General features: G+C 38.8%; 1 protein-coding gene across 4 annotated transcripts in view; it reads right to left on the reverse strand.

Annotated features, from left to right (window-relative positions):
- LRCH1 (leucine rich repeats and calponin homology domain containing 1) overlaps positions 1-26,407 on the reverse strand; it is a 252,422-nt gene that overhangs the window by 97,954 nt on the left and 128,061 nt on the right. For all 4 annotated transcript variants that reach the window (XM_074960903.1, XM_074960887.1, XM_074960896.1 and 1 more), the window contains exons 3-7: positions 21,070-21,196; positions 11,815-11,920; positions 8,584-8,720; positions 4,007-4,134; positions 2,617-2,701 (exon numbers count right to left, since the gene is read on the reverse strand). In XM_074960903.1, coding sequence (XP_074817004.1) covers positions 2,617-2,701; positions 4,007-4,134; positions 8,584-8,720; positions 11,815-11,920; positions 21,070-21,196 — 583 coding nt within the window. The remainder of the gene's footprint in view (positions 1-2,616; positions 2,702-4,006; positions 4,135-8,583; positions 8,721-11,814; positions 11,921-21,069; positions 21,197-26,407) is intronic.

Below are 26,407 nucleotides of genomic sequence, written 5' to 3' on the forward strand. Positions count from 1 at the left end.
TAAAGGAGTGAAAGTGATTATAATCCAATTTAACGTGCTCTCTTTGAAAAGATCACAGATGTATTTGGTTACAAAATGTGGACTTGAAATCACAATTTTGCAAAATTTCCATGTACAATAGAGGTCTCAAAGTATGATGTACAAGAAAATGTGATACCATTCACTTCTCTCATGTTAAGTTCACTATGCATGTTTAGGATTCATGATCCTACTTCCCATTTTCTCTATTACTGGAAAGAGAAAAGGAATGAATGAATGAATGAATAAATGAATGAATGAATATATATTACATAATTAATCTTTGTGCTATTATATGAAAAAGGGGTTGTTTCACTCCTGCTATTTTCTTAAAACAATTTTTCCAGTGTAGGCCTGCTACATTTTAATTACAGGAGGGACAATCCATTTTCTAAAAATATTATTTATAGTCACACAGGAAGCTCTGGAATAACAGTGCTTCATTAACGAGCTTAGTCACTTTAAGCAAACATATGAGAAAAGCAATATGGAGAAATATGGCAATAAGGAAATCCAGACTCCTTGAATGGAATATATGCTCCCAGGACTACCGGGAAACTATTAAAACGCTGGCCTGAAATTGCAGCGATTCAGCTTCATTTTTAGGGGGAAACTTGTCAAAATACTTTCCAGTTGATGCCATTTTTAATGTTCCAACATTTAAAAAACAAACCAATTTATATCCTTTATGACAAGTGCTCATTAGTTTCTATTCGTTTTTGTATTAACAATAAATTCAGTTTCTAGACTTGAATCTTTCTCCTTGCACAACTTCCAAAAAACTTCTCTCCTACCCATTTGAGAGGCAGATGAGCACTGAAAATCAGCATAAACATGTTCAGAGTCGCAAAATATGTATTCCTTTAAAGTGACATGAATTCCTCCCATCAATCAGACCAAAAATTTTATGGCAACTTGGACAAGTTTCTGCAAGTTCATCATTCAATTACTTTAGAGATTTACTCCCCATTCATTGTCATTATTATTTATAGTGGCTAAAAGTGTGCCTCATGTCTTACTGACCCTCACCACCGAATTCCCCACTTGTGGCTGCCAGACTTACAAAAAAACCCAACCAAACAGAATTCATATTCGAGCATCAAGTATACAAAGGAGGGTGGGAGGAAAGGGTGGGGACTGGATACATGGCCTCTTTTGATCATAGAATATCAGGGTTGGAAGGGACCTCAGGAGGTCATCTAGTCCAACCCCCTGCTCAAAGCAGGACCAATCCCCAACTAAATCATCCCAGCCAGGGCTTTGTCAAGCCTGACCTTAAAAAACTTCTGAGGAAGGGGATTCCACCACCTCCCTAGGTAACGCATCCTTCTCACATTTACAACATCTGAGTAACGAAGCAGCTTTGGCCACTGCTGCTCCCTGTGGGAGCCCCTGTCTGGGACCAGGACAAGGGGAGGCCACCCACATGGGCTCACCAACACCCACTTTCCCATGAAAATTCATACTTTACAAGAAGTACAGAAAATGGCAGCATTCTCTTTAAAAGAATTAAAAGGAGAAGTTAAAGCTTTCATCATGCCACTCTGTGATGATATGGTTCCGTTGGTTAGTATCAAGAACATGGCAGGTGTTGTACAAAAAAATAAAAACGCATGTACCAATAAAGTCCTAAAGTCATGACCCCCTGGGAGCTGTATTACACAGCTAAACTTCCTCCTTTTCCTTTCCTTCATTTTTCCCCATACCCCATTACTTTCCCTGTCATATTTTCCACACTATCTCCCACCCTTCTTTTTCCTATTCCCTCCCATGCTCTTTTCCATTCATCCATTTTCACTTGCTCTTCTCAACTCCCCCAAAGATTCAATTTACCTATTCTTTTCTCTTTTTGCAGTACCCTGTTCTCTCAGCAGCCTCCCACCATTCTGTTCACACTTCTTTCTCTCTTTCTGCTTTTAAATGTACAATATTTTAAAAACTGCACCAAGTCCAAATTAGTACTTTGGGGAGACTCACCTCAAAAGGCTCTTTTTTCAATTTTGGGCTTTCAAAAAAAAAAAAAAAAAAAAGAAAGGGCCAGTTCAGCAGCAAAGTAGAGTGCCAGCCTGGCGTATGTTTTAATCAATATTTACAGAACAAAACAGCCATGTGCAAGAACATTACAAAGCAGCTGTAACATCCAGAGTCTGTGTTTTCCAGTGGCCTTTAGACAGCAAGAACTTGAAAAGAAGATCTGAGTCGTGGAAGCAAGATAATAATAAATTTAGGGTGAGATTTTCAAAAGTGCCTAAAGGAGTTTGGTGCCCAATTCCCACTGACTTTCAATCAGAGCGAGATAAATAATTAATTCTCGTAGGCAATAAAATCTTAAAAGCATCAATCCACTCATGATCAACTTCTGTTCTTCAGTAATGTATTCTTAAAACCTTTTGAAATAAGTGTTTTGACAGCCCCCTCCACAGGCTAGATAGAATAAAGTTTCTCTTCTACCTTCATCATTTCACTCTTTACTTTTGTAGAAATTTCTGTCCAGGGTTTGGCTGCATATTTTTGATACATGGAAAGCATCTCCACAAAACTATCCAACTGGAAGTATAAACCAAAATGGCTGAAAAAGCAAAAATTCAGGTAATTTACCTCTGTAGCTGACAAACGCTTATCTCCGTTATCACTGCCAACACCTGAATCAGAATCCTTCTTACTTGGATATATGTCATCAATGCTAAATGTAAACAAAAGCCAACAGAAAGTTATCTTAGGGTGCAGTAAGAGCCTGAGCCTGATCTCAGTGAAGTCAATGCCAAAACTCCCATTAGTTTCTATGGTCCAAGATCAGTCCCTTAACAAATTAATAATATAATACATGTGAAGTAAGACTGGTAACATTATTGTGCAAATGTTCAACATCAAGTAAAATGGATTAAACAAACAACTCGACAAGTTCCTCTAAGAAGATACTAAGCTGATTGGTTAAAAAGAAGATTTATTAAGTATAGGAAAAAAATAATCTATTGTTAAATCATCCTTTTTTGTTCACATGGATAAAAACTGCCAGCAGCTTAGCAGCATTCTGATTGCTTAGCATATCCCCAAAGTGACCTTCAAATCAACTAAAATAGTTGAACTCAGACTGTAGTCAACTGAATCATACCTGAGCATTAATATGTTAAAAATTAAATTAGTGTTGGAGGAGAGGAGGTTGGATCTCCCTAGAGTGTGAAGTAATTAATAACATAGGTACCTTTGTGACATGCATTCATTTAAAAACTCCTTGAGGTTTCTTATTTAAATTGGTAAACCATAATAATGCCAGGTACCTTCTGCTCTGGTTTCATTGCCTAACATATGACCTTTACTCATTGTACAATATCAATCATATGCTCATATTCCTAGGATAGTACATTGACCATTACATTTTTTCCCACATCACACATTTCTGCCTATTTGTGATTTAAAAAATTAAATTGTAATCCTGCCCAATTCCACCATTTTTTCTTTTTGCACAGTGTCACTTTTTCAGCAACTAGACATTTACCAATAGAAATGAAAAACGCAATTTTATGAGTCTTTGTAAAAGCCAGGTCTCTGATTAAGGCTCAGTTTTTACCATCTGTTATGAGTAAATACTGGGACTTTGTGTGAAATAATTTGTGGAAATCCCAGAGGTTTTGTGTTTCTCTGGAAGCCATTATTATAAGATTATTCTCCGAAACATGAAAACAGTATTTTCCATAATTTTTGTTTTTTATAGGCTAGTGGAAAAGCTAACGAATACAAAGGATATACTTGTGCTAACGTATATGTGATAAATAAAGTATAACACAGGAATGTTGAAAAAGGCTGCCTTTAATAATTGTAATAATAGAGATTATTAATTCAGATCAGAGTTTTATTCAGAAAAAGGTGCAGCTGACATAAGACTACACTGAAAACTCTTGAAGAATAAAAAATACATTCCACTTTGTTTCCAGACCTCTAGAACTGATTTTTGTGAACAAAGACTGCAGCGTTAGTCTTTTATACTTACCTCTCTTCCACAGGTTGCTGCAAGTGTGGTCGTTCTATGGCATTAAGATAAAGTGAGTCTGCTGTTTTAATCTGGCACGCCTGTATGCTGAGATATTTGAATATGTGCACTTTACCCTTTATACAAATCTATTAGGATGAGAAAAACAAACATTTATAACCATAGAGTTTTAAAAAATATTTGCTCCAAATTTAACCTTACTAATATTAACTTCCTAGAAAAATAGCAGACAGAATGTTTTTCATCAGATTATATCGTTTGTAAAAATTACAACAAAAACAGCGTGCGATCTAATTTTGCTGCTTTGGAGAAGACGTTAAGAAGTAGCAATGGAGATAATGGGAATTTTACCAATGACTTCAACTGGAGGAGCATGCCCACCGTGACCCATGTGGGTTTGGGCAAGATGTGCACAACTTTACGTCTTCTAGTATAAATACATTCCAAGAGTAATGCACATCTCCCTTAACATCAAAAACAAAATAAGTGTGTAAAGAAAGTAGAAACAAGAAGCAGCCATATTAACATATGATACATTATAAATCCATGTGGAAAGTACTGTACCTTCCCCTTCCCAATGGAGAAAGAGAAAATATAAACTGAAAAATATTATTAAAGTAATAAATATTTTTTTATTTTAAGGAAGTAGTTAACTGGGCACTTAAATGTGTTGTCTCTTTCTATGTAGTTAAACGGTCTTTACAAGTTTCTATGCATTTGTATGATGCATTTATTACATTTGAAAAAAAATGAGCTAATATTTGTAATCTCACCACTTGGTGGTGTCTGCTTCACTTATCTTTTAAAATCAGCTTTATGGTTAATGGAAAAATGGAAAATGTTTTGCTTATTTTCTTTAAGCAAATCATGTCTTACTCTTATTCCATGCAAGTGATGCTTGTCAATCAACAATCATTTTCGGCTCCAATAGCAGAGCTGTAATAGTTTAATGCGTCCAAACAATGACAGTGGAAAACTTTGGATGGCAGAAGCCTACAGAGAACATAGGCATTTCCTTCAGTTTTACTGTAGAACTCACTTACAGAATCAGAGATTTACTCAGACACTGCAAGTACCCACATACAGCAACTTCACACTGACAAAGATATAGCATCATCTACTGTAGTGCTATCTACACTGATCATTACAACGTTCCCCTCTCTAGTTAAATATGAATTTAAACATTAACTCCTAGGAATCCAAGTAGTCTGCCATCCATGCAAATTTCCATGTTCATCTGCTCACTCAAGTGCAGTATTCAGTCATGTACGCATCACTCATAGTTGGATCTAGGTCAGCGAGTGAAGGATTCATGTCCTCTAGATCAGGCCTATCTGTTGTGGTCAGACTGTCTGATGAAGACGGCACTGTGTTGAGGTTCCTAGAACACCCCAGCAATTCTTTGATCACAATCAGTCTCCCCTTATGAGCCATAGGAACCTGCTGAGTACCTCCAAATCCTCTACTGAAGCCCTCTGGAATAGTTGTTGAGCATCCTCAATGCTTGCCCTCCCCTTTCTTTCAGTGAAGCTGGGCACCAATTCTGAATGCAATACAAAAGGGTGGGCTCTCACTTCTTTTTTTAAATCAGGAAGGATAAATTGTTTAATTTCTTAATTACTGTGTAATGTCCCCTCCAAAAAAGGAGTAATTTTGGGATTTTTCCAGTTGCATACCTACAGCTTCTCTCCTTCCTGGATGGGCACATCATTTTCCTTTTTTCCTGGCACCCTGTGCTCGACATGTTCATTTCCAGCTCATCTGTTCCTCCACTTTCCGGAATGCAGTCATCAGGTCGCTGATATTAGATTCCACCATGTCACCTCTCTGTGTAGGTGCAGAGGACCTTGCCAGTTCTTGCTGCCTGAACATCAAGTCACAGGGAAGCATGGATTTGTGGAACCCAAAAATAATCTGACTGTTATCCCAGGGAAATCTGATGTGGGGGCTGCCTCACAGGAATATTCCCTGGCTTAAGCACAACCCAATGTTGCATCCAATCATATCTCCCAAGCTCTTCATTATTCCTGGAGAACACAGTGGCATATTGTACAAGCAACTGTTCTAATCACTTCCCTTTGTTGCCTTCTATGGCTGCTTTTGTCAAGTCAACCCCTAGCTCTTTTACTGACTGGGCTGCAACACAGCTCTTGATCTCTGCCCCTGTGGGAGGCTTTGAGACACTAGTTACCTTGGACACTGTCCCCGATTTTTCACTAGCTGCATTTCCTGGTCAGTCATGTTAATTGCTCTTATCCACATCACACCCTTTGGTCCAGCTCGAAAAAAAAAAAGTTCTGCTAAACAGCAATCCTGACCAGATACTGGTAGCTCTACTTCAAATACTCCTACAGATTCACTGCAGCTGTCCTTTATCATTAGGGATATTATTGCATGATTAGCTGGCTTCACCACAACTTTACCTGAGCCTTCACAGGGAGGATGCAGTTCCTCTCTGTCATCCTATAGGCAAGGTAGAGGCACCTCTACGAACCCCAGGGTCCACACTTCCTCCTGCCAACATCCAGCGGGGGTATCCGAATGGTATCCAGGGACAAAACTCTTCTATTAGTACCCCAAGAGTTCTTGTGATGCTCTCAGATGAAATCCTCTCCCAACATAACAGCACTAGAAATACTGGTCACCGCAACAGAAGTCCACTTAGTATGCAAAGACCCCAAGTTCAGGGGGAGTAGTGTTGATGATTAACACTCACCAGTTTAACTCCTGCAGTACAAATTCTCTTCCCTTTCAGCACTGGGTGGTCACCACAGATCAGACTTATTTCAGATCCTGAGTTCAACAGCATTGTAGTTTTCCAGGCATCGATGTCTCCAGACACATAGTAACAAGTGTCTGTGTAGCTTTTGACTGGCCCATTCTAAGAGTTGCTGATGGTGGCCCTACGGCATCAGCAACTTCTCATTTCCCTTGGTGTGGCTTACCTCTGTTTGGGCAATTCTGTCTCCAATGGCCTTTGCTTCCATATCACCTGCAAATGTCATCTGTCATGGGACCCACTTGGGAAACAGTCTCTCTCTTCTGACCTATGGGATGCCTGTGAATAGGTTGCGCATGGGCCTCTGCCAATTATTTAGCCATTTCACTAGCAATAATTTCTTGAAGTGCAGCATCTGGTATAAAGGAATCACCCTAAGGCTGCGAATTAGCAGCTTATACCTTTAAGGGAAACATAAATTTCTTCTTCCATATTTTTGAACTCTGCATATAATCAGGTCCATAGATATGTTCAGCATGTTATCCTTCACCAGCAGATTATGAAATTCTCCTGTTAAACTGTTTAGAAACTGACTTTTCACACAGAATCCTCTCGCGGCTTGCCACTCTCTGAATCGCCAGTTCCATATGTGGCACAGCAGATTCTGCTTCACTCGAGTCATCTCCTGGACAGGGAGAGGACGGAAAGGTCTATTGAACAATCTCCTTAATGCACGCATATAACTCTGCAGGGGTTCCTCTTCCAGATGCCTTCTGGCTTGCCATTCCTTCCAGTACTCCAAAAAGGCCAATGGCCAGTATTTCTAGTTATATAAGCGTTTGTGTAACTGTCTATAAGAACCATGATCTGCACTGGGAAGCTACTGGTAAAATATCTTGGCATCACTATTCAAAAATACCGCTAGGTACTGTGCTACTTCCTCGACAATCCACTCAAAGTCTGAAGACTCAAAGATCCAGTAAATTTCTTCTCAGGCAAAAGTGCTTTTGCCATCTTGAAGCCACCGGTTGTAATATTTGCTTATAGAATCAGAGATTTACTCGGACACAGCAAACACCAACTTAGTAAACACAGGCAGGACAGATCTTCCTGCTAACCCCTCAGATCACATAAACAACATAACATACAAGTAAGATATAGCTGTAACTTAACAGTAAGATATAGCACTGTCTACTGGTGGAGGTGTTGTCTACATTCACCATCACAATATATTACACTTCAAGGCAGGCTATATCCAGATATGGAACTTATTAGTTTCTATGTGCATCCCATACAGTAGACTTCCAGAAGATGATGTTTTAACTGATTTCCTGGCCTGAACTTATTAGTGGTTTGTTAATTGGTAAAATCACACCAAAGCTTCCTAAAATGTCAGCCCATTCCCTTATAGCAGTTATGGAATATAGGTTTATCCACAACACTTCTCTTACAATCTTCCCCTCCACCATCATGAAAATATCTTGTTTATTAGTAGTAACCATTGAAAGAAGACAGGTGAATGAAATAAAGTTTAACAATGTATTTATAAGATAGCTGCAATTTAGTAGGGGGAATATTCTAGAATGACTCTGTTCAGGTGCTATGTATGCTCAAGAGCACAAGTTAGGAGCTTGAGGAGACCTACCATCTCCCATTTATTTATATTTCAGAAAAAATTCTAGCTAAAATCAATTGACTAGGATAATTAAGACCCAACAGCTAGCACTGCTGGGTTTGCAATCTTCGAAAAAAACAAGATAATGAATTTTATACTATAATAATTAAACACAGGCTGTTCTTGACATCATCTAGCCTATCCTTATTCTAAATCACAATTTAAGTGACACACATTACTTACTTGTGCTGGTGGAGACTGCAGAGGATTGTTCTCAAGCAGTAATACTTGTAACTGTACCATCTTTCTAAAACAAACTGGAATCATGAGCACTTTATTGCAGGAAAAGTCAAACTTTACCAACGGAAGCTCTACTAGTTCTAAAAGTAACAGAAAGGATCATAGTTATTATGATATTTATTTTTGGACACAAAATACATGAAGTAAGTACTTTTGAATATGATTCTATTTGTAACTGGAGAAAGTAAGGATTCCACAGTATAATAAATTAAATTTATTTTTCTTCTAAATACAAGTTGTGGACAATCCTGTTACTTTACTTATGTATTCTGTAGACCTTATAAATTACATTCTGTGTACAATGTCCACCCAGTGCTATAGTCACAGCAATCGTCATTCGCAAGTATGTAGGCCAACTTGGCAGCTGCTTAAAATAAAATCAAATACCTTTCATGCTGCAAAGGGAAGCGTAGCTATTTAAATCTATAAATTCCATAAAAACAAGTGGGTTTGAAAATAAATTCTGTACCATATTAAGTAGAAAGAATAGTCTCTAACTTCTATTTCTAGTAGTATAAACTATTGTTGCTCAGTTGGGATACAATGTATTGTACTATTCTTTTGAAGGAGTATAGACAGTTTCCTAGAGTCGCTGTGTCAGTCAAAGATACCTTCTTTGGGATTGCTGATCAGGCAGAGCCAGGCAAGAAGGTTGGGTCTCTAATGTAGGCCACAGCATTTCAGATTACTAAAGGATGGTCAGTATTGATGGGATAAACTCTGGAAATCCTGATGGGATCTCTCCAAAGGCATTGTCAGAATAAGCAATGCTGCCACAATAAGGGATGGAAATGGGATTAAGTAAGAAAAATAGCTAAATATAGTCACTTTCCCCACCACATTATTATGCTGATATTAATTCGGGTGACTATAAAGAATCAAAGCAATGCCAAATAGAGTAACTGTTCCCTTTTGTGGGCAGGACTACATTACTAGTGTGCTCAACTTTTTTCTTACACTTTTCATTACTAATATTGAATCATTCAAACATTCAGTTCTAACTTGTCTTCAAAGAAAATTTTGTTTGAGTAAGAATTTCAAGATTTAGCCCAGGAAAAATAGCTGGCTTTCATAACTGCATCTTATCCCCACAAGTCCTGTAAATTTATAACCACCATATCTAGACTCACCTCATTTTTATATGTACATAATTAAGGTGTATGTTAATAAGCACCACTTTCCTGTTTAATGTCTTATTGCTTTAATATCCCCCAAATATACACAGTTTTATGCCAATACTGTGTATCAGTGTGTAAAAACTAACCCACAACAATTTAACGGTGTTGGTAATCAAACACCAGAGACCAAGAGGTGAGTGGACAATATAGAATTTCTTCTGGTGCATTTCTTAAGGTATCATCACTTGGACCAGGGGTGGCCAACCTGAGCCTGAGAAGGAGCCAGAATTTACCAATGTACATTGCTAAAGAGCCACAGTAATACGTCAGCAGCCCCCCCATCAGCTCTCCCGACCCTGCTCCCAGCGCCTCCCACCCCCCGGGAGCCCCACCAATCAGCTGTTTCATGGCATGCAGGAGGCGGGGAGGAGGAGGAGCAAGGACATAGCAGGCTCAGGAGAGGGGGCAGGAAGGCGTGGAGTGGGGGCAGGGCCTGTAGCAGAATCAGGGGTTGAGCAGAGAGCCCCCCCAGCAAATTGGAAAGTTGGCATCTGTAGCTCCAGCCCCGGAGTTGATGCCTATACAAGGAGCCGCATATTAACTTCTGAAGAGCCGCATGTGGCTCCGGAGCCACAGGTTGGCCACCCCTGACTTGGACAACAGCATAATATGTAGGGCTGTCGATTAATCACAGTTAACTCGTGATTAACTCAAAAAATTAATCGTGATTAATTGCACTGTTAAACAATAGAAGACCAATTGAAATTTATTAAATATTTTTGGATGTTTTTCTACATTTTCAAATATATCAATTTTGATTACAACACAGAATATAAAGTGTACAGTGCTCACTTTATATTATTTATTACATATACTTGCACCGTAAAAATGATAAACAAAAGAAATAGTATTTTTCAATTAACCTCATACAAGTACTGTAGTGCAATCTCTTTATTATGAAAATGCAACTTACAAATGTAGTTTTTGTTACGTAACTCAAAACCAAAACAAAGTAAAATTTTAGAGCCTACAAGTCCACTCAGTCCTACCTCTTGTTCAACCAACTGCTAAGAGAAACAACTTTGTTTACATTTATGGGAGATACTGTTGCCCACTTCTTAATTACAATGTGAGAACAGGTGTTGGCATGGCACTATTGTAGCTGGCGTTGCAAGATGTTTACAAGCCAGATGCGCTAAAGATTCTTATGCCTCTTCATGCTTTGTCCATCTTTCAGAGGACATGCGTCCATGCTGATGACATTAAATTAAATTTCTGACTGAACTCCTCGGGGGAGAATTGTATGTCTCCTGCTCTATTTTACCCGCACTCTACCGTATATTTCGTGTTATAGCAGTGCAAATATTTGTAATCAAAAATAAATATAAAGTGATCACTGTACACTTTGTATTCTGTGTTGTAACTGAAATCAATATATTTGAAAATGTAGGAAACATCCAGAAATATTTAAATGGTATTCTATTATAGTTTAACAGCATGATTAATCATGATTAATTTTATTAATCACTTGACAGCCCTAATAATATGCAACTTCTACTCACACAGAAGCAGTACCGATTTGATTAGGCTTCTAATGCAAATACAATGACCTCAGGAAAAAAAACATAGTATTTTTAAGTACATCATATACTTTTCGCCAAGATTCCTAAAATATTTCTAGGACTCCACAGGGCTGATCCTCAGCTGGTGTAAATTGTCATAACTCCGCAACAGAGCTAAGACATTTTATACCAGCGGAGGGTCTGCCTTCATAGGTCATTCATAAATAAGTACTCTTCAAACTAATGATTTGAAGACAAGTATCAAGCCACCATGAATCACAAAGATAATTCGTTTTAAAAAGACCCACATATTGCTTCTGCTTGGCAGTAAGTATTGTAGAATGTTGCTGATGCACAGTAAATCCAAACTCAACAAATTTTAGCACAAGGAAATGCGAGGTTTATCTTACTTATTTACGTAATTAAATACATGCATATTTTCTAAGTTTTAATTAAAAAGTGATTTTAAAGGTCTTATTTTTTTTTCTTTTTACCTTGTGGTAAAACCTTGAGGTAATTTCTTCTGATATTCAGTTCTCTTAGAGATTTCAACTGGCCTATCTGCTGTGGCAAAGCTGTGATTTCATTGCAGCTGACATCCTATATTAAAAGCAATAAGGAGATGATGAACTGTCTTCCCTCAAGACAGTTGACTATTATGGGTGTGAAATTCAAAGTACTTTGTTGACCCATTAAAACATGTTTTCCAGGTTAATGAAATGTAAATTCATATAACCTGCCATGTCTTATCTTTGCACTGAAAAACTAGCCATGTGATAGGTGTCACATCACATAAAACCAAAATACAGCATTTACTTAGTGAAGTTATGCAGAGTGCCATTTGGGCTCCTTATTCATTTTTCTACATCTGTTTTTGACTTTCCAGTACATTTCTGAAGGACTTTGCAATCTGGGGGGGATGACACAGAACACTGATAGGAAATGAACAATTTTCTAAAATCAACCGGCTCTCTTTTGATGGGACTCTAAATTAGATTACTTGCGGGGAGGTTTGGTGGAGATATATTAGAAGCTGGGTTTCAATTTAAAAAAAAAATTGATTTAGAGATTTTTCCTTTTTTAAAACCAAAATGCTAGCAACACAAAAACATAACACAATTGCAGTTATTTTTACGCACTAGTTTAAGAACTGGGTATAGGAAGGGGCTCACAATTACTGCTAGGTATGTAATTCATACTTTAAACTCTACAGAAGGAGAAACAGTCTCCTCTTACAAAAGTCACCTCTTTGAAAGAGAAGGAGAACTGGCAATTCAATGTGACAGTACAAATTTAAGATGGTGGGAAACAACTCTCCTCTTTTATAAAAAAAATCATTTATTTGATGGGAAATATAGAGGTTGTTAAAAGAGTATTAGGTAAAAAGTTTCAAAAGCATGTAAGTGACTTAAACACATACGTCTCATTGAAAGGCAAAGGAATTTAGACTCCTAAATCATACAGATGCTTTACCCTATTTTCTTGGTTAAGTGGTCCCAAGTTTACCACATCTAAAAATATAAATACTTTTAATCAGAGTACTCTGTGAACTCAGAATGTCTGTAAGTTCTCCGAAGTACAGACTTACAAACAAACACTTAGAACAGAGAGCACTCCATTGGTTAATTCGCAATGACAGGTGTGCATGTCCCACTATACTGAGGGCATGGCTACACTTGCAGATGTAGAGCGCTTTGAGTTAAACCAGCCTTCGGAGAGCGCAGTAGGGAAAGTGCTGCAGTCTGTCTATACTGACAGCTTCAAGCGCGCTGGCGTGGCCATATTACGACATTTGCAGCGGCATTGGGAGTGGTGCATTATGGGCAATTATCCCAGCATGCAAGCGACTGCAACATGCTTTTCAAACAGGTGGGGTGGGGTGGAGTGTGACAGGGAGTGTCTTGTGTGTATGTGGGGGGAGAGAGAGAGTGGGTTTTGGGGGGGCTGAGAGCATGTCAGCATGCTGTCTTGTAAGTTCAGACAGCAGCAGATCCCCCTCCCCCCACGCCCCGCATCTCTCTCTCTCTCTCTCTCTCTCTCTCTCTCACACAGCATTCCACACCAATGGCTTGCTTTGTCTCGGAGCAGATAAGCAGCTGGCTGTCAGAAACGGAACTTCAAATGGCATATCTCCATTCCTGCAGCGATTCAAAAACAATGACAAGAGTAGCCACTTGACTTAAGGGGATTATGGGACGTTTCTGGAGGCCGATCAGTAATGTAACACCTCGTTCACACTGGCGCCGCGGCGCTCCAGCGAGGGCTCAGCAAACGTTATTCCACTCACCGAGGTGGAGTACCAGCAGCGCTGTAGCTGCAGAGTCAGAGCACTCTACGTGCCTTGCCAGTGTAGACGGGTAGTGAGCTAGTGCACCCAGGGGCTCCTTTATTGCGCTGTAACTCGCAAGTGTAGCCAAACCCTGAGTGCTATGTGCTTTGTTCCTGTGATCTGGGAGGTTGTTGAAATTTACAAAGGTACAGAAAGAAAAATTCCTGTACATTTCAATGCCCCAATGGCTAATTTATAGAGGGCTGAATTAGGCCCCTCATCTCAGGTTTTAACAACTTGGACCAAGATGCAGCTTCTTTTCAGCTCACAATTTCTAAAAGAACAATTGCTAGAAAGTTAGATTTGTAAAGTTAAGATGCAGTACAAGATGGAGTTGATCCAACACAAGGTACAATGGAAAGTAGGAAATGCATTAATACTAGTAATACATATATAAAATAAATGCATTAATAATACTAATACTGTTGATGCATTAATCAAGATTCTGAAAAGCCTAAAATCAGTAATCAAGATCAACTCTTGTAATCAGGGCATTTTAAAATAAGATCAAATTAACTTACAGGCTTTAGCTTATACTACCAAACACACCAGTATGTAGTCAACATGACACTGAAAAGAACGCTGAACCTTTTGCCTAACCTGTGATGCATTGTCGTTTGACTAGAATGGTCCTGCAAGGTTTCATGTGCTGTATAATAAGGAGATCAACAAAAGTAAGCAGACACTGTATCTCCAAGAGTATGATTTACATAGAGATAACACTTTTTCCTAAAGAGACAGGGGAATTTCTTAAGGACATTAACTCCTACTATTATGGTTATTGTTTCGAGTTGCAAAGTTGCTCAATACCCATGAGAAATAAGATTCTGCAGTTCCCCAAATCAGGTTTCAAATTTAGCCCTTTGAAGGGAGTTTCTCTAATACTATTCAAAGATATTATGTCAATGCCATTTCCAAATCAAGCATTGCTTCAAAGAATAATTAGTGAGAAAACGGAAGCTCTATTTGACAATACTGGATTGGGTATCAGAGAGATAAAAGTCTCCTTATCAGGATCCCACTGCAGCCAAAACTTCCTTCCCTTCTCAAAACAGAGCCAGGGAATTGTTTTAGGTTTTAGACAAGGAAATTAAAAAATCCTTGTTAATGAGTGCACTGGAAACTCTCTTTTGTCCAAATTACTGTAAAGTATGGTTAATTGCATTGTTCTTAGTCCAAATATTTTTAGGGATTTACTGCCCTAATTTTAATCTAAATACTTGAAACAAGTTCATAATTAAGCATTTACTTTTTAGAACATACAGTTAAAAGGTAAAGTGCCCCTCTTGCAGAAAAATTGTATGGTAAGGATGTGTCTAGAAGCATATTTCTATGTGTGTATGAATCTTTAATAAAACTGACTTGGGTTTCAGGGTGTAAGATATTTTTTAAGGAAGCATAATAATTTTATGGTTGTTAGTAGCTGCAAGGACAAAGTCTGCTGGTGACCTTTTAAGAAATCCAAGAATAAAACTCATCTCTTCAGTTCATAGTCACAAGATATCCAGAGACAATAGTATCTTTTATCCAACTAAACACTGCATACAACATTTTTTACTTTCTGGTTGGGTACGTATGACAAATCAAGAGCAGCGTACTTCTCCTAATTCCAGTATGTAATACATTACCCTGCTTTTGTTTTGCATCTTGGCTTCAAGGACATCTGCAGACAATTAAAATAATGTACTCCAAATGCCTTTTCAAATTCCAAAGGTTAATATTTGATGAAGGTCAGATTTCTTCTAATAATTCCATTTTATTCTTATCAGTTGTCTCCCTGTTTGACAACATGGACAAGCTCTCTCAAATAAGATTGGAGAACAATAGTCAATTTAAGTAAATTTCTATGGCAAGTGGAATTTGGAGGTCAAATAGTGTGCAAACAAGTTAGTGCTGTTAGCACTATCGAAAGTCTGAAGTTAAGAGTTTTAAATACTCAGTTTTTACAGTAGCATAGAGTGGTACACTAGCACTACCTCCTAAGTCCTACTCTACAGCAGCATGCAGGTTACCGTCGTGCAGCTTAGCTCCTTGGCACTGAAGGGATGCACATTTCCATACATGGGCCACATCTCCTCAGCAGCAGAACCACAGTAATGCCGTTAACAGGCATCTCTTCACGGTCATGGAGAGGATTCACCCCTTAGGACAGGTGTAAACTATCTATAATAATTTCCATGCAGATTTAACTCTAAAGCTTCTGTGTCCATCTCACTTTTCAAAACCACTACATACATTTGGACCTGCTGGAGGGTTTCCACCATCTCAATCCCAACTACTGCAAAAAATTGTGTGTGCACTTTGAGCACTGATAGCAAGTAAAATAAATCATCTGGCTGTTGACCCACTGGATGATTTGTCAAGAGTTACATATTTTCCCATTAGCTACCACGTCAATTATTTTATTGAAACAAAAGAAAAACAGTGTTGATTTTATTATTCATTTTCATATTTAAATTTTAAAACTTTGTATTTAATGTACCTAAGGTGCTTACAGAATTTCCAGTCTGGTGCATACCTAGTTACCTTGCCATTAAAAACATTTGGCTTTGCTTTTTACTCATTATTAGAACAAATTCAGACAAGGAAGGGGGAGCTGGATTCAATTCTGGCTCAAGCAGCCTTATTCAACTATATTTCAGTTGCAACACACAACAGTTGCAGTTACATCTTCATTACCCTTCTGAAGACAATTTGTTTCTCCAACTATAAATGAGGACAGAATTTAGTCTTCAGAAACTTTATTACCGGTGATTATATATAAAAAGAAAAGAATCCAGATTGACTTTTAGATCTCAGAGTTGAGTTTGCAACATTGCCAACAGGAAAAAATATTTACTTATAAACTGGACATTTAATATGAAATAACTGAGACAAACAAAATATCATGGAACTCGACAATGTTGTTTTACTGAGTCACTTTTCAGAGTAGAACCACAGCCAGCTGATTGAAACAGATTCAACTTGATTTTAAAAGAACTCAAAGGATTATGAAATCCTGCTGGTACACAGGAACAAGATTAATTTCACTCAATATCTTTAAATTTTAATGGTTACAAATTAGTAGAAAAGACAGCTACAATGTGGTTCCATCCATTTTGGATTTCTTTCTGAAATTATTCTTATAAATGTTAATACAAGTTTATTCCAATAAATGGCCCAAGCAAGGATAACAATCGGTTAGTAGGCTAACCATAATTAAACAAATGGTGGTGGTGGTATAGATATCCATTTTTACTTTAATACTTTTTATTTTAAGGGTTAGTCACAGAAAATTATATTTCAAAAGCAAAATTTTTGCTATGTTAGGACTTTTTCCACCAGTTCTACTGACATCCATTGAAGAAGATTCCAGGTGTCTTTCAGATTATTCAAATAGTCAGTAGTATGCCACTAAATATGTCATCTGATTAAATCTTTTGTTCACTGCCTATTAAAACATTTTAAATTTGCTTAAAATATTGGTTGCTATGTGTTCTCAAAGGGTGAAATTCACCATACCGCCAAAGATCAAATAAATCCTTAAATTAGGTCTGAACTGGTGTAATGGGCACATATGAGTTTATGCAAGCCGTCAACATTAAAGTGAATTTCATCCTGCACATTCATCTCAAAATCATGATTCAGTCATGAGTTAACGTCTTAATGAACAAGCCAGTTCTCTTAGAGCTCATGCCATCTGAAACCATACTGAATGCAAGGAAAATAACTGAACTACTGAATTGTAATTAATTACAACCACCACAGGAAAGTTATTTTCCTAACCAATACTTAAAATTAATCTGAATGTTCACTAAAGTGGTAGCATCTAAATAGAAATTAAAAACATTTCAATGTTTCATTTCAGAGACTAAAAAGAATACACAACAAATACAATTTGCTCTATGAAATGTATTTACTATAATCTGGGTGCAGTTAAATGGGGAAAATGTTAAATTTCTATAAAATGATTGTACAATAGCAACAGAAACATTTTACTGGTAAATGCTTTTATTTGGGTTCTGAGACCTAGCTTAATCTGTGGCAACCCATCCTTATAAACGTCTCTGAATCATATACCGTAGCACTATTTATCAATATGCTTTAATTTATATTCCTCTTTACCCCATCCAATACGTCATAAGTTAGCAATTTCCAAGCAAACAATGCAATTTGAATAGTTACATAAATAATTAGTGTTCATCAATGTACGGGGATTGTCATCAGAACTGAATTATTCACAAATTTAACAAACCTTGTTATGTTAACATGCTATTTTGTAACCGTACAGAACACAGGGAAAAAGATTAGAGTCATACTTTCAGCTTTGACACACGTTTTTCTACCCTCTTGTTCCAGTCAGATTCTAACCAAAGTGATATGTGCTACAATACAAGTCAATGTTGTTTTGCAATTATTTTTAGAAAAGTAATTTTTACATTTTCTTGGTGCCTCCAAAGAGTGACACTGATATAATACTTGGACCGGGAAGCAGCAGAATCAGTCAAATCTGCTGTCTTTTGAAACAGTGGTAGTACAAAAGACCAAACCAAACCAAAAATCCAAAGAGTCCTGCCTCCTCCTGAGCACAATTTGTATTTCTTTTGAACCTCTTAAATAATTTTGCTTTTAATTTTTAAAAGCTAAATCAGAAGCGGGGCTTTTATTCTTATTAAATGCAAATTCTCTGTTTACCCATGGAACTAGGGTTGCCAACTTTCTAATTGCAGAAAACTGAACACCCCTGCCCTGTCCCTTTCCGATGCCCCGCCCTTGCCCCACTCCTCCTCCAAAATCCCGTCCCCACTAACTCCATCCTCCCTCCCTCCCTCCATCGCTCACTCTCCCCCACCCTCGCTCGCTCATTTCCTCCGGGCTGGGGCAGGGGGTTGGGTTGTGGGAGGGAGTGAGGGTTCCAGCAGAGGGGGCAGGCTCTGGGGTGGGACTGGGAAAGAAGGGTATGAGGTGCAGGAGGCGGCTCTGGGCTGTGGAGTGGAGCCAAGGGGTTTGGAGTGTGGGCGGGGGCTCCAGGCTAGGGGTGGGGGAGTGGGAAGGGGTGAGGGCTCTGGCTGGGGGTGCAGGCTCTGGGGTGGGGCCGGGGATGAGGGGTTTAGGGTGCAGGAGGGGGCTCCAGGCTGAGGATTTCAAGGTGCGAGGGGGGCTTCATGCTGGGGCAGGAGGTTGGGGTGTAGGAGGGGGTGAGGGCTTCAGCTGGGGGTGCGGGCTCAAGGGTGGGCCTGGGGACAAGGGGTTTGGGGTGCAGGAATGGGCTCTGGGCAATTTTTCTGCAAGAGGGAGACTTTACCTTTTAAACTGTATGTTCTAAAATGTAAATGCTTAATTATGGCAGTTTGGGTGCAGGAGGGGGTGAGGAGTGCGGACTCTGGGAGGCGCTTACCTCAGGTGGCTCCCAGGAAGCGGCATCACGTCCCTCCTGCTCCTAGGTGGAAGGGTGGTCAGGTGGCTCTGCGTGCTGCCCCTGCCCCCAGGAGTCACCCCCATAGCTCCCATTGGCTGCGGTTCCAAGCCAGAGGGACATGCCGGCTGCTTCCCAGAAACCACGCGGAGCACTGGACTTTTAACAGCCCGGTCAGCAGTGCTGACCAGAGCCGCCAGGGTCCCTTTTCGACTGGGCATTCCAGTAAAAAACTGGACACCTGGCAACCCTCCATGGAACAGTAACTGCATGGATAGTGCTAAACTACCTTGTCAGTGTGTTTCAACCTGTTCTCGATGGACTAGTAGGATGGGAAGGTATTTCAATAGTTCTTCACTGAAATTGCTATCAAGGATGCCACTTAGTGTCAACTAAAATATGAAACGCAGTCCAACGAGAAATGGACTGGCATCAACAACTTATTTCAGAGAGACCCCCAAACAGCATTGCTAAGTAATGCCACATTCAAACCAGCAGTGACCAAGAGCTGACAGGATTCAAATCCCATTAATAATCCACCTAGTCATTCTGTCCCCTAAAAAGGGAGATGTTTAATATTCCTGAATTGTACTTGCAAATAAAAGCTTAATAAAATAAATCCACTAATAGATTAAGCATAAAATAAACCATCACTATAACTAGCAGTTTCATTTTAAAGTAGTGAGATTGTTTTTGTTTGTTTTAATTTGATAACTTTTTTATCTTCATTAAGAAGTCATTATAAATATGACAAAGTATGAAAAACCAATGAAGTGCACATTTCACGAAAAAGAAAAACATTAAACATCCTTTAAGCCATTATAAAGACCCCGTACATCCCAAGGGAGAGAAAGAAAAAATAAAAGTATCCAACTACAGTTAGCCCAACTATACTTTTAAGGGCCTAATTCTGAGAGCTGCTAAATACTCTCAGCTACTATTTAAACACCCCAATCTTGCAACTAGCTCCACGGAGGGACAGTCAGTTGCAGGACTGGGGCCAAAGTTAACTCAACACCATGTAACAGGTTCAGGCTTTAAGTATAGGAAATATTATTTAATAGATAAGATGGGTGAGCAAACACTTTCTGACACCACAATGACAGACACCTTAGAAATACCCAAGATAGAAGCAATAGGTAGTGACATTACCAGTCAGAAAAATTTTGTAATATAATTTCTACTGGGCATTCAGAAGCAATGCCAGAGTAACTGGTTCATTTACTAATGGCTATTCTCAAAAGGGTTAGGTGATCAGAAATAAGCAGAAGACAGTCCAAAACAGCTTACACTGTAAGAAAACAAGATGTCATATGAAGGGGAAGAAAGTGAGGGAGGAGAAAACATTAAAATATATACAGGCTTTTACAGATAATGTTTTCATAAACATTTGCAATTTTAAAAAAAATTATGAAGTGCCATCTAATTCCTGCCCTCAATAACTGGCTGATTTCTTATAGCCATTACAGAAGGGGTAGGTTTTGCGGAAAGAGGACAGTGGCCATATGGATCACTTTAGAGAAGACGTTCCATGCATAATGGACAGCCTGGAAATATTTGTGAGAGAAACTAAAAGGGAATGAAAAGATGAGCATAATTTGTAAAACACAATGAGGTAAGAAAAGAAAAAAAAGATAAGCTGAGAGGGGCAGAGCTAGGAAGGGACTTTGAGGCTTGAAACTTGAACTCATTGCAGCAAAACAGGGAGCCAGTAGAGGGATTTGAACAGAGGAGTGATTTGGTCATGCAGTGAGAACAACAAGTAGGCAAGATGATCTTTACTGATGTGTTTTATATGAACCCAAAACAGAGTGTGGATGATAGGGAGCCTGGAAAGGAGACAGTTACACTGCAACTTTGTGCTATCTGATGCAATTAAGAAGTTCACCACATACTAAGGGGCATTGACTGTGTAACAGTGATTACTGTATCATTAGGCTTTGGCAGGAAGTTCTTTACAAAGTTGATTATACCTTAACTAGTAATAAAATAAACAAAAAACAAACATCCAAATCAGTAACATACCAGTTCCATTAACTGTTTTAGCTGACCTATCTCTTCTGGAAGGGAACCTAGCTTATTGTTACTTGCAATTAAGACTTTTAGAGGAAGACCACACAGGCAAGCTGGCAAAGAAGAAAGCTGATTTCGACTGCAACAGAAGAAACAAAAACAAACATTAAAAATACAAGTTACATTCTATTATATGCTCACTTAGAAAATCTGAGATTACAATGTGCTATTTAAAAAGTCCAGTTATTGAGATATCTTGATATATCAAGTTGCATGCACATAAAAAAGGTAAATGAAAGTTTTGGAATAAAAAACTGCATTAAAACATCAAATATAAGCAAAATTAGGAAAAAAAATCTCCATTTACTGAACAAAACAGCTTTATGGAATACCACCATCCTGAAACAAAAGAATAAATTTTATCAGTTTACTCCTGAATATACTGCACGAACAAAGTGACATCAACTTATAACAGCTGTTTTCCTCCACAACAAATGCAGGAAACTCAATGAAGGCAGTAGCTGCAAGCATTTAAAAAAAAAAAAAAACTATGATTTTACTGAAGCAAGCATAAATGAGAGACTTTTTCCCAGCTAACTGAAGGACAGGCCAACAACTGATCATAGGAAAAACCACTGGCATGCCTCCGGTTCTCAAAAACACAGCTGCATATGAAGACTTCTCTCTGTGTCTGTTGCAACCCATTTTCCCCCACAGGTATTTGAAACTCAGCACTGAAAATTCTTTACAGCCTGAAACTCTTCACATATCTCAGATCGGAAAAGCCAAAATTGTTTATTCTCTTACCTGATCGTTCGTTTTCTGTGACTTGATCTTGCAAAATAGACCATAGTGTTTTCTCCCTCTCTGGTTGCAACAATAGGAAAGATGGCAACCAACCAAATCAAACATTTATTAATGAACTTTACTATAACACATCGCCACATTATCTGAACATCTCACATATATTAAAGTTCCCTGTGAGTTAGGGATGTGTTATTACAATTATTTTGCAGATTTGAAAACTAAGGGACCAGAAATTAAATTACTTGTCCAAGGCCATGCAGGAAGTCTGTGGCAGAGCTGGAGCATATACTTCAAGGCTCCTGATTCCCAATCCTGTGATTCAACCACAAATCTAACATTCTCTCATCCTTGAAAAGTTTCCCCTTCATTGTTCCTCCTTTGCGCATTCTTTGCTCCCCAGTTTGAGACAATCTTTATGTGAAAGAATGAAGGTTAGCCTGCACTCCTCATCCCTAAGAGGAACTTCCTTTTTCTAAACCTCATAGGATAATGTCCATCAGGCTGAGTTGGCGTATTAATCAGCTCAGTCAGACAGAGTTAACTGTTAGTTTGTTTTTCTGTGACTTTGATCAGAATAGAGAACAGTGTTCTAAACAACAGTATCTGACGGGACACTCAGAATGCAGAGGCTAATCTGACTGGGAAGACACCAACTATGATCCCAATAATTTCTTCCCTTAAAAGAGAAACCTCAAAGGAGGGCTATCTCCAAACCTTTCTCAGCCAAATGCAGAAGTCACCAATGCCTGATCAAGGTGGCAGCCCAGCACAGTTTATCTAATGAGGCTTCACGTCTGTCAAGGAAGAAACTACAGCCGAATTGGCATATGCTCTGATCCTGACCAGGAAGGACACTGCTGCTGTGATTCTTGTATACAATTCTTTAAGCAGAGTGGCATATCAGGAAGCTTCAAGGCCATCTGAATCCTTCAAAATGGATAAACAGTAAATCAACCTTTGTAAAGGCTCTGTTCCCACAGAGAAATTTTAAAAGTAACCTCCCAAATTTTTTTTGTAAAGGTCTTGTGCTCATCTTCGTTTCTTTCTGGTGTATAAATATGAGCTGAAAGGGTTTGTGGTTTCTTTCTTTTTCTTTTTTTGCTTTAAAAATAATTGGACATCTTTGTTAAGAATTCAACAGGCCAACTCTTTCAGTCAAGGGGTGAGCAATCACAATGCATTCCTGAAGTGAAAAGTTCAGGGTTCTTGGCATGAGATGATGTAAGAAGCAGAGTTACCTGGATATCTGAACTGTTAGAAGTAATGCCTAAAAATTCTCCAAAAAAAAACCCCCACACACAACAAGGGTAACACGCCAGGCAAGGAGGGAATGTTCCTTCCTAACAGCCAGATCCACAATGCTCTGCAAAAGTTGCTAAATTAGCAGCTACACACAGAAGACACCCAACTCATATTACAACTGTTAGTTCCTACAGACTAATTCAGAAATTCCTTCAAACTTTCTTAATGTGAAAAAGCAGAGAATTCTGGATCCTGATGCATTTCAGACTATTTGAGCAGATATGGCTGATCTGAAAACCTAACAGCAGTAGGCAACAAATTAAAACTTTTCTTGATAGTTCCTTGCAAACTTATTTCTACAAGGGACCCCTCAAAGAAGCATTAGGTTTTTTAGGAGGTCAAACAGAAAAGAGTTAAGTTCACCTTATGGAAGAAAGCCACTTATCAGAAAATTACTCTGGGAGCCTGTAGAACTAGAATGCCGATTTAGGATTCCAGGTGGGACAGGCTGTTTCCATAGCCCTGAGAGCTAAAGAGTGAACAATGAGAACCCCTTTTCTTGTCCTTTAAGCAGAAATTCTGGAAGACCTTTTGAGTCTATCTTCTCCACTAAGCTTCCAAACTGCATTGCAGAACAAACATTTCTCAGCAGGTAAATCCAGGCTTTTTCTTCCTGCAAAGGAAGAACTGAGCAATCCAGATAAGGAGAGAGGAGTAGGGGCTACAGCATTATATAGTTGGCTGTAACTGAATGGTTTATCAAAGGAATAAACCCAAGACTCTGGAAAAAGCATAAAAAGAAAAACAAATGGGGTAACACTTTTGGGATTTTTCCTTGGTGGAGAACAAAAGGAACCTTGTTTAGATTGGCATACTAAACAATATTCATTTACTCACGTAAGTAGAGCAGAGAAAAGAGCAGAGGGTTAGGAACCTTCACTCCCTTCCACCTGGGGCTCAGATTGAGCTGATCAGCGGTGAAGTGCATCAGCACATCTTTTATGCTTTCTTGTCCTCCAGAATCTAGGCTTTCATTTTAAATAAAACAACTCTAGCTGCTACCTTGCTGAGACAGCCTCAAAGACATGAACCGGAACAGTCACTTTTGCAAATGTTTGCAAAACTTGGAACAATAGTTCTCGAAGTGTGACCTACCTCATTCATTTCAAAGGATGCTAACTAAGGTGCCCAATGATAACATTTTAAATGTCAATATTGTTAACATTTCACTGATCTTCAAAGCACATAAGGTGGTGAGGGAGGATCATATTATGAAGAGCTGCATAATCTATTATGACAGCCCATTTTGTCACCACAAATGACTGGGTTTGGGAGAGTACTGACACTTCCTCCCATTATCAAGAAAGAGCCAAAGCCTCACAGACACAGAAGTCTCACTGCAGGTAAGCCAAGCATAAGGGGTCTAGCAGAGCCCATGGTATATTCAGAATCCTCTGAGAAGAAGCTGAGTTCAAGGAGACCAGAGAACGCATGATCATATTTTGAACCTCTGCAGTCTACCGTGAACAGCATATCATCTGGGGAGAACTCATGTTGTGAATAGAGCTCACTACATTTTTCCCCACATGCAATCTGACCTCTGCTTCCACTATGGTTCATCCTCTCACTACTGCTTTAGCTGGAGGGACTGTTCCATCGGGTAAGCTGTTTTTTTCCCTTCTTCTGACTGAGTTCTGAAGAGTGCCTGCCAAGTGCTGTCTCTGGAGCAGTGGTTCTCAACCTGTGGCCCAATCAGCACAGAGCTGCAGCCCATGTTGACATCCTCAGGGCCATACAGGTAGTATTGGATGCGGCCCACAATGGTAAATAGGTTGAGAACCACTGCTCTGGAGGAAGCCAGGGCTGTCCCAACAGCAGGAGTTCTCACAATATGAATACAATGTACCATAGCAGCAAAGGGTGGAAAGCTGCTACAGGAAACATACTTTTTGAAGTTTTTTCTTTAATGTTAGGGTTCTCTGGAACTTTTTTTTTTTTTTTTTTTTTTTTACTTCTTTGCATTTTCAGTGATGCAAAGAAGATGACGTGCAAATGGGCCACATGGGTCATCCTCCTGCATCTTTGCAGCAGCAGGGTGGTATTCCAACAGAGAGCTGGGTTACAGTGAAGGAAGAGCCACAAAGAGAGAAAAGCGATTCTTATTTTGTTCCCATACTGCTAGTAATTTTGCCAGTCAGAGAGAAAATACTCTTTGGTCTGTTCTGAGCCGACCAAGCCATAGACATACATTTTAATTTTGTTAAACTGGAAAATATTAAATTGTTAAGAGGCTTGTAAACTCAAAATACCTTACTAACAACAAAAAAATGGTTAAGGGATTTCTCCCCCCCCCCACAACTTTACATCATTCCTTGGTACATGTCATTTTCAAATTAGTATCCAGTGCCCTTCCAGCGTAAGGAGTAAGGATTGGCATCATATTGTATTGTATGTAATATATTGTGTTGTACTTCAAATTGAACAATTTTGCACTATTGATCAAGAGAAAACCACTGAAATCATTTAAATTAAAATCATAAACAAGGATTTATACCCAGTAATGATTAAGAACAAGGCTAGTGCATTAACCCAATAAACCAACATCATTTCAAAAGATACATTTTTTAACAAATGTTGTGGTGGGCCAGCACATTCACCAATGCAGGTTCAGTTTTCATTTTAAGTAGTTGCTTGCTCTCAACCTTGACCCACCATGCATTTTAAAAAGAGCGTGAGGGGTGGGGGTGGGGGTTGTTATGAAGCCCTTAATAATTGTGCCCATTATTTCTACCACATGATTTCCAAGCTTTGGCTGCTGATCTATCTGGTGGCATGTATCTATCTATCTGATGGCATGTAGAATTATAGCCCTGGGTCTGGTCCTGTATGTCACCAGTTAAATTCTCTCCCGCAAATGCTCATTAATTCTCTAGCTTACATAAGTTTCACCCAGAATGCACATGTGCACCTGCAGTGGGTTATTGTTTAACTTTAGATATGACTTTATAGATTTTTAAATATAAAACCATAAATCAAGAGTCAACGAAGGCTGCTGTTATTGGAAAAAAGATGACAAAACATGCTTTCCCAGAGTAAAAGCAGCAAGCACTCTTTTGTGGTGAACACAGTGATTTTATTTCAACCGGTGGTCAATAATCATTAACTTTTTCTTGAAAAGGATATGTTAAGTCTGAACATTGGCACAAACCATCTAGCATTCACTTCTTTTAGGCAGTAGGAGCCATACCCAATTTGTTCTAACCACATCTGCCCAAGAGGTCTGCAGGTGTTCAGTACTAAC

This window comes from Natator depressus, chromosome 1, assembly GCF_965152275.1.
Source record: "Natator depressus isolate rNatDep1 chromosome 1, rNatDep2.hap1, whole genome shotgun sequence".
Lineage (NCBI taxonomy): Eukaryota > Metazoa > Chordata > Testudines > Cheloniidae > Natator > Natator depressus.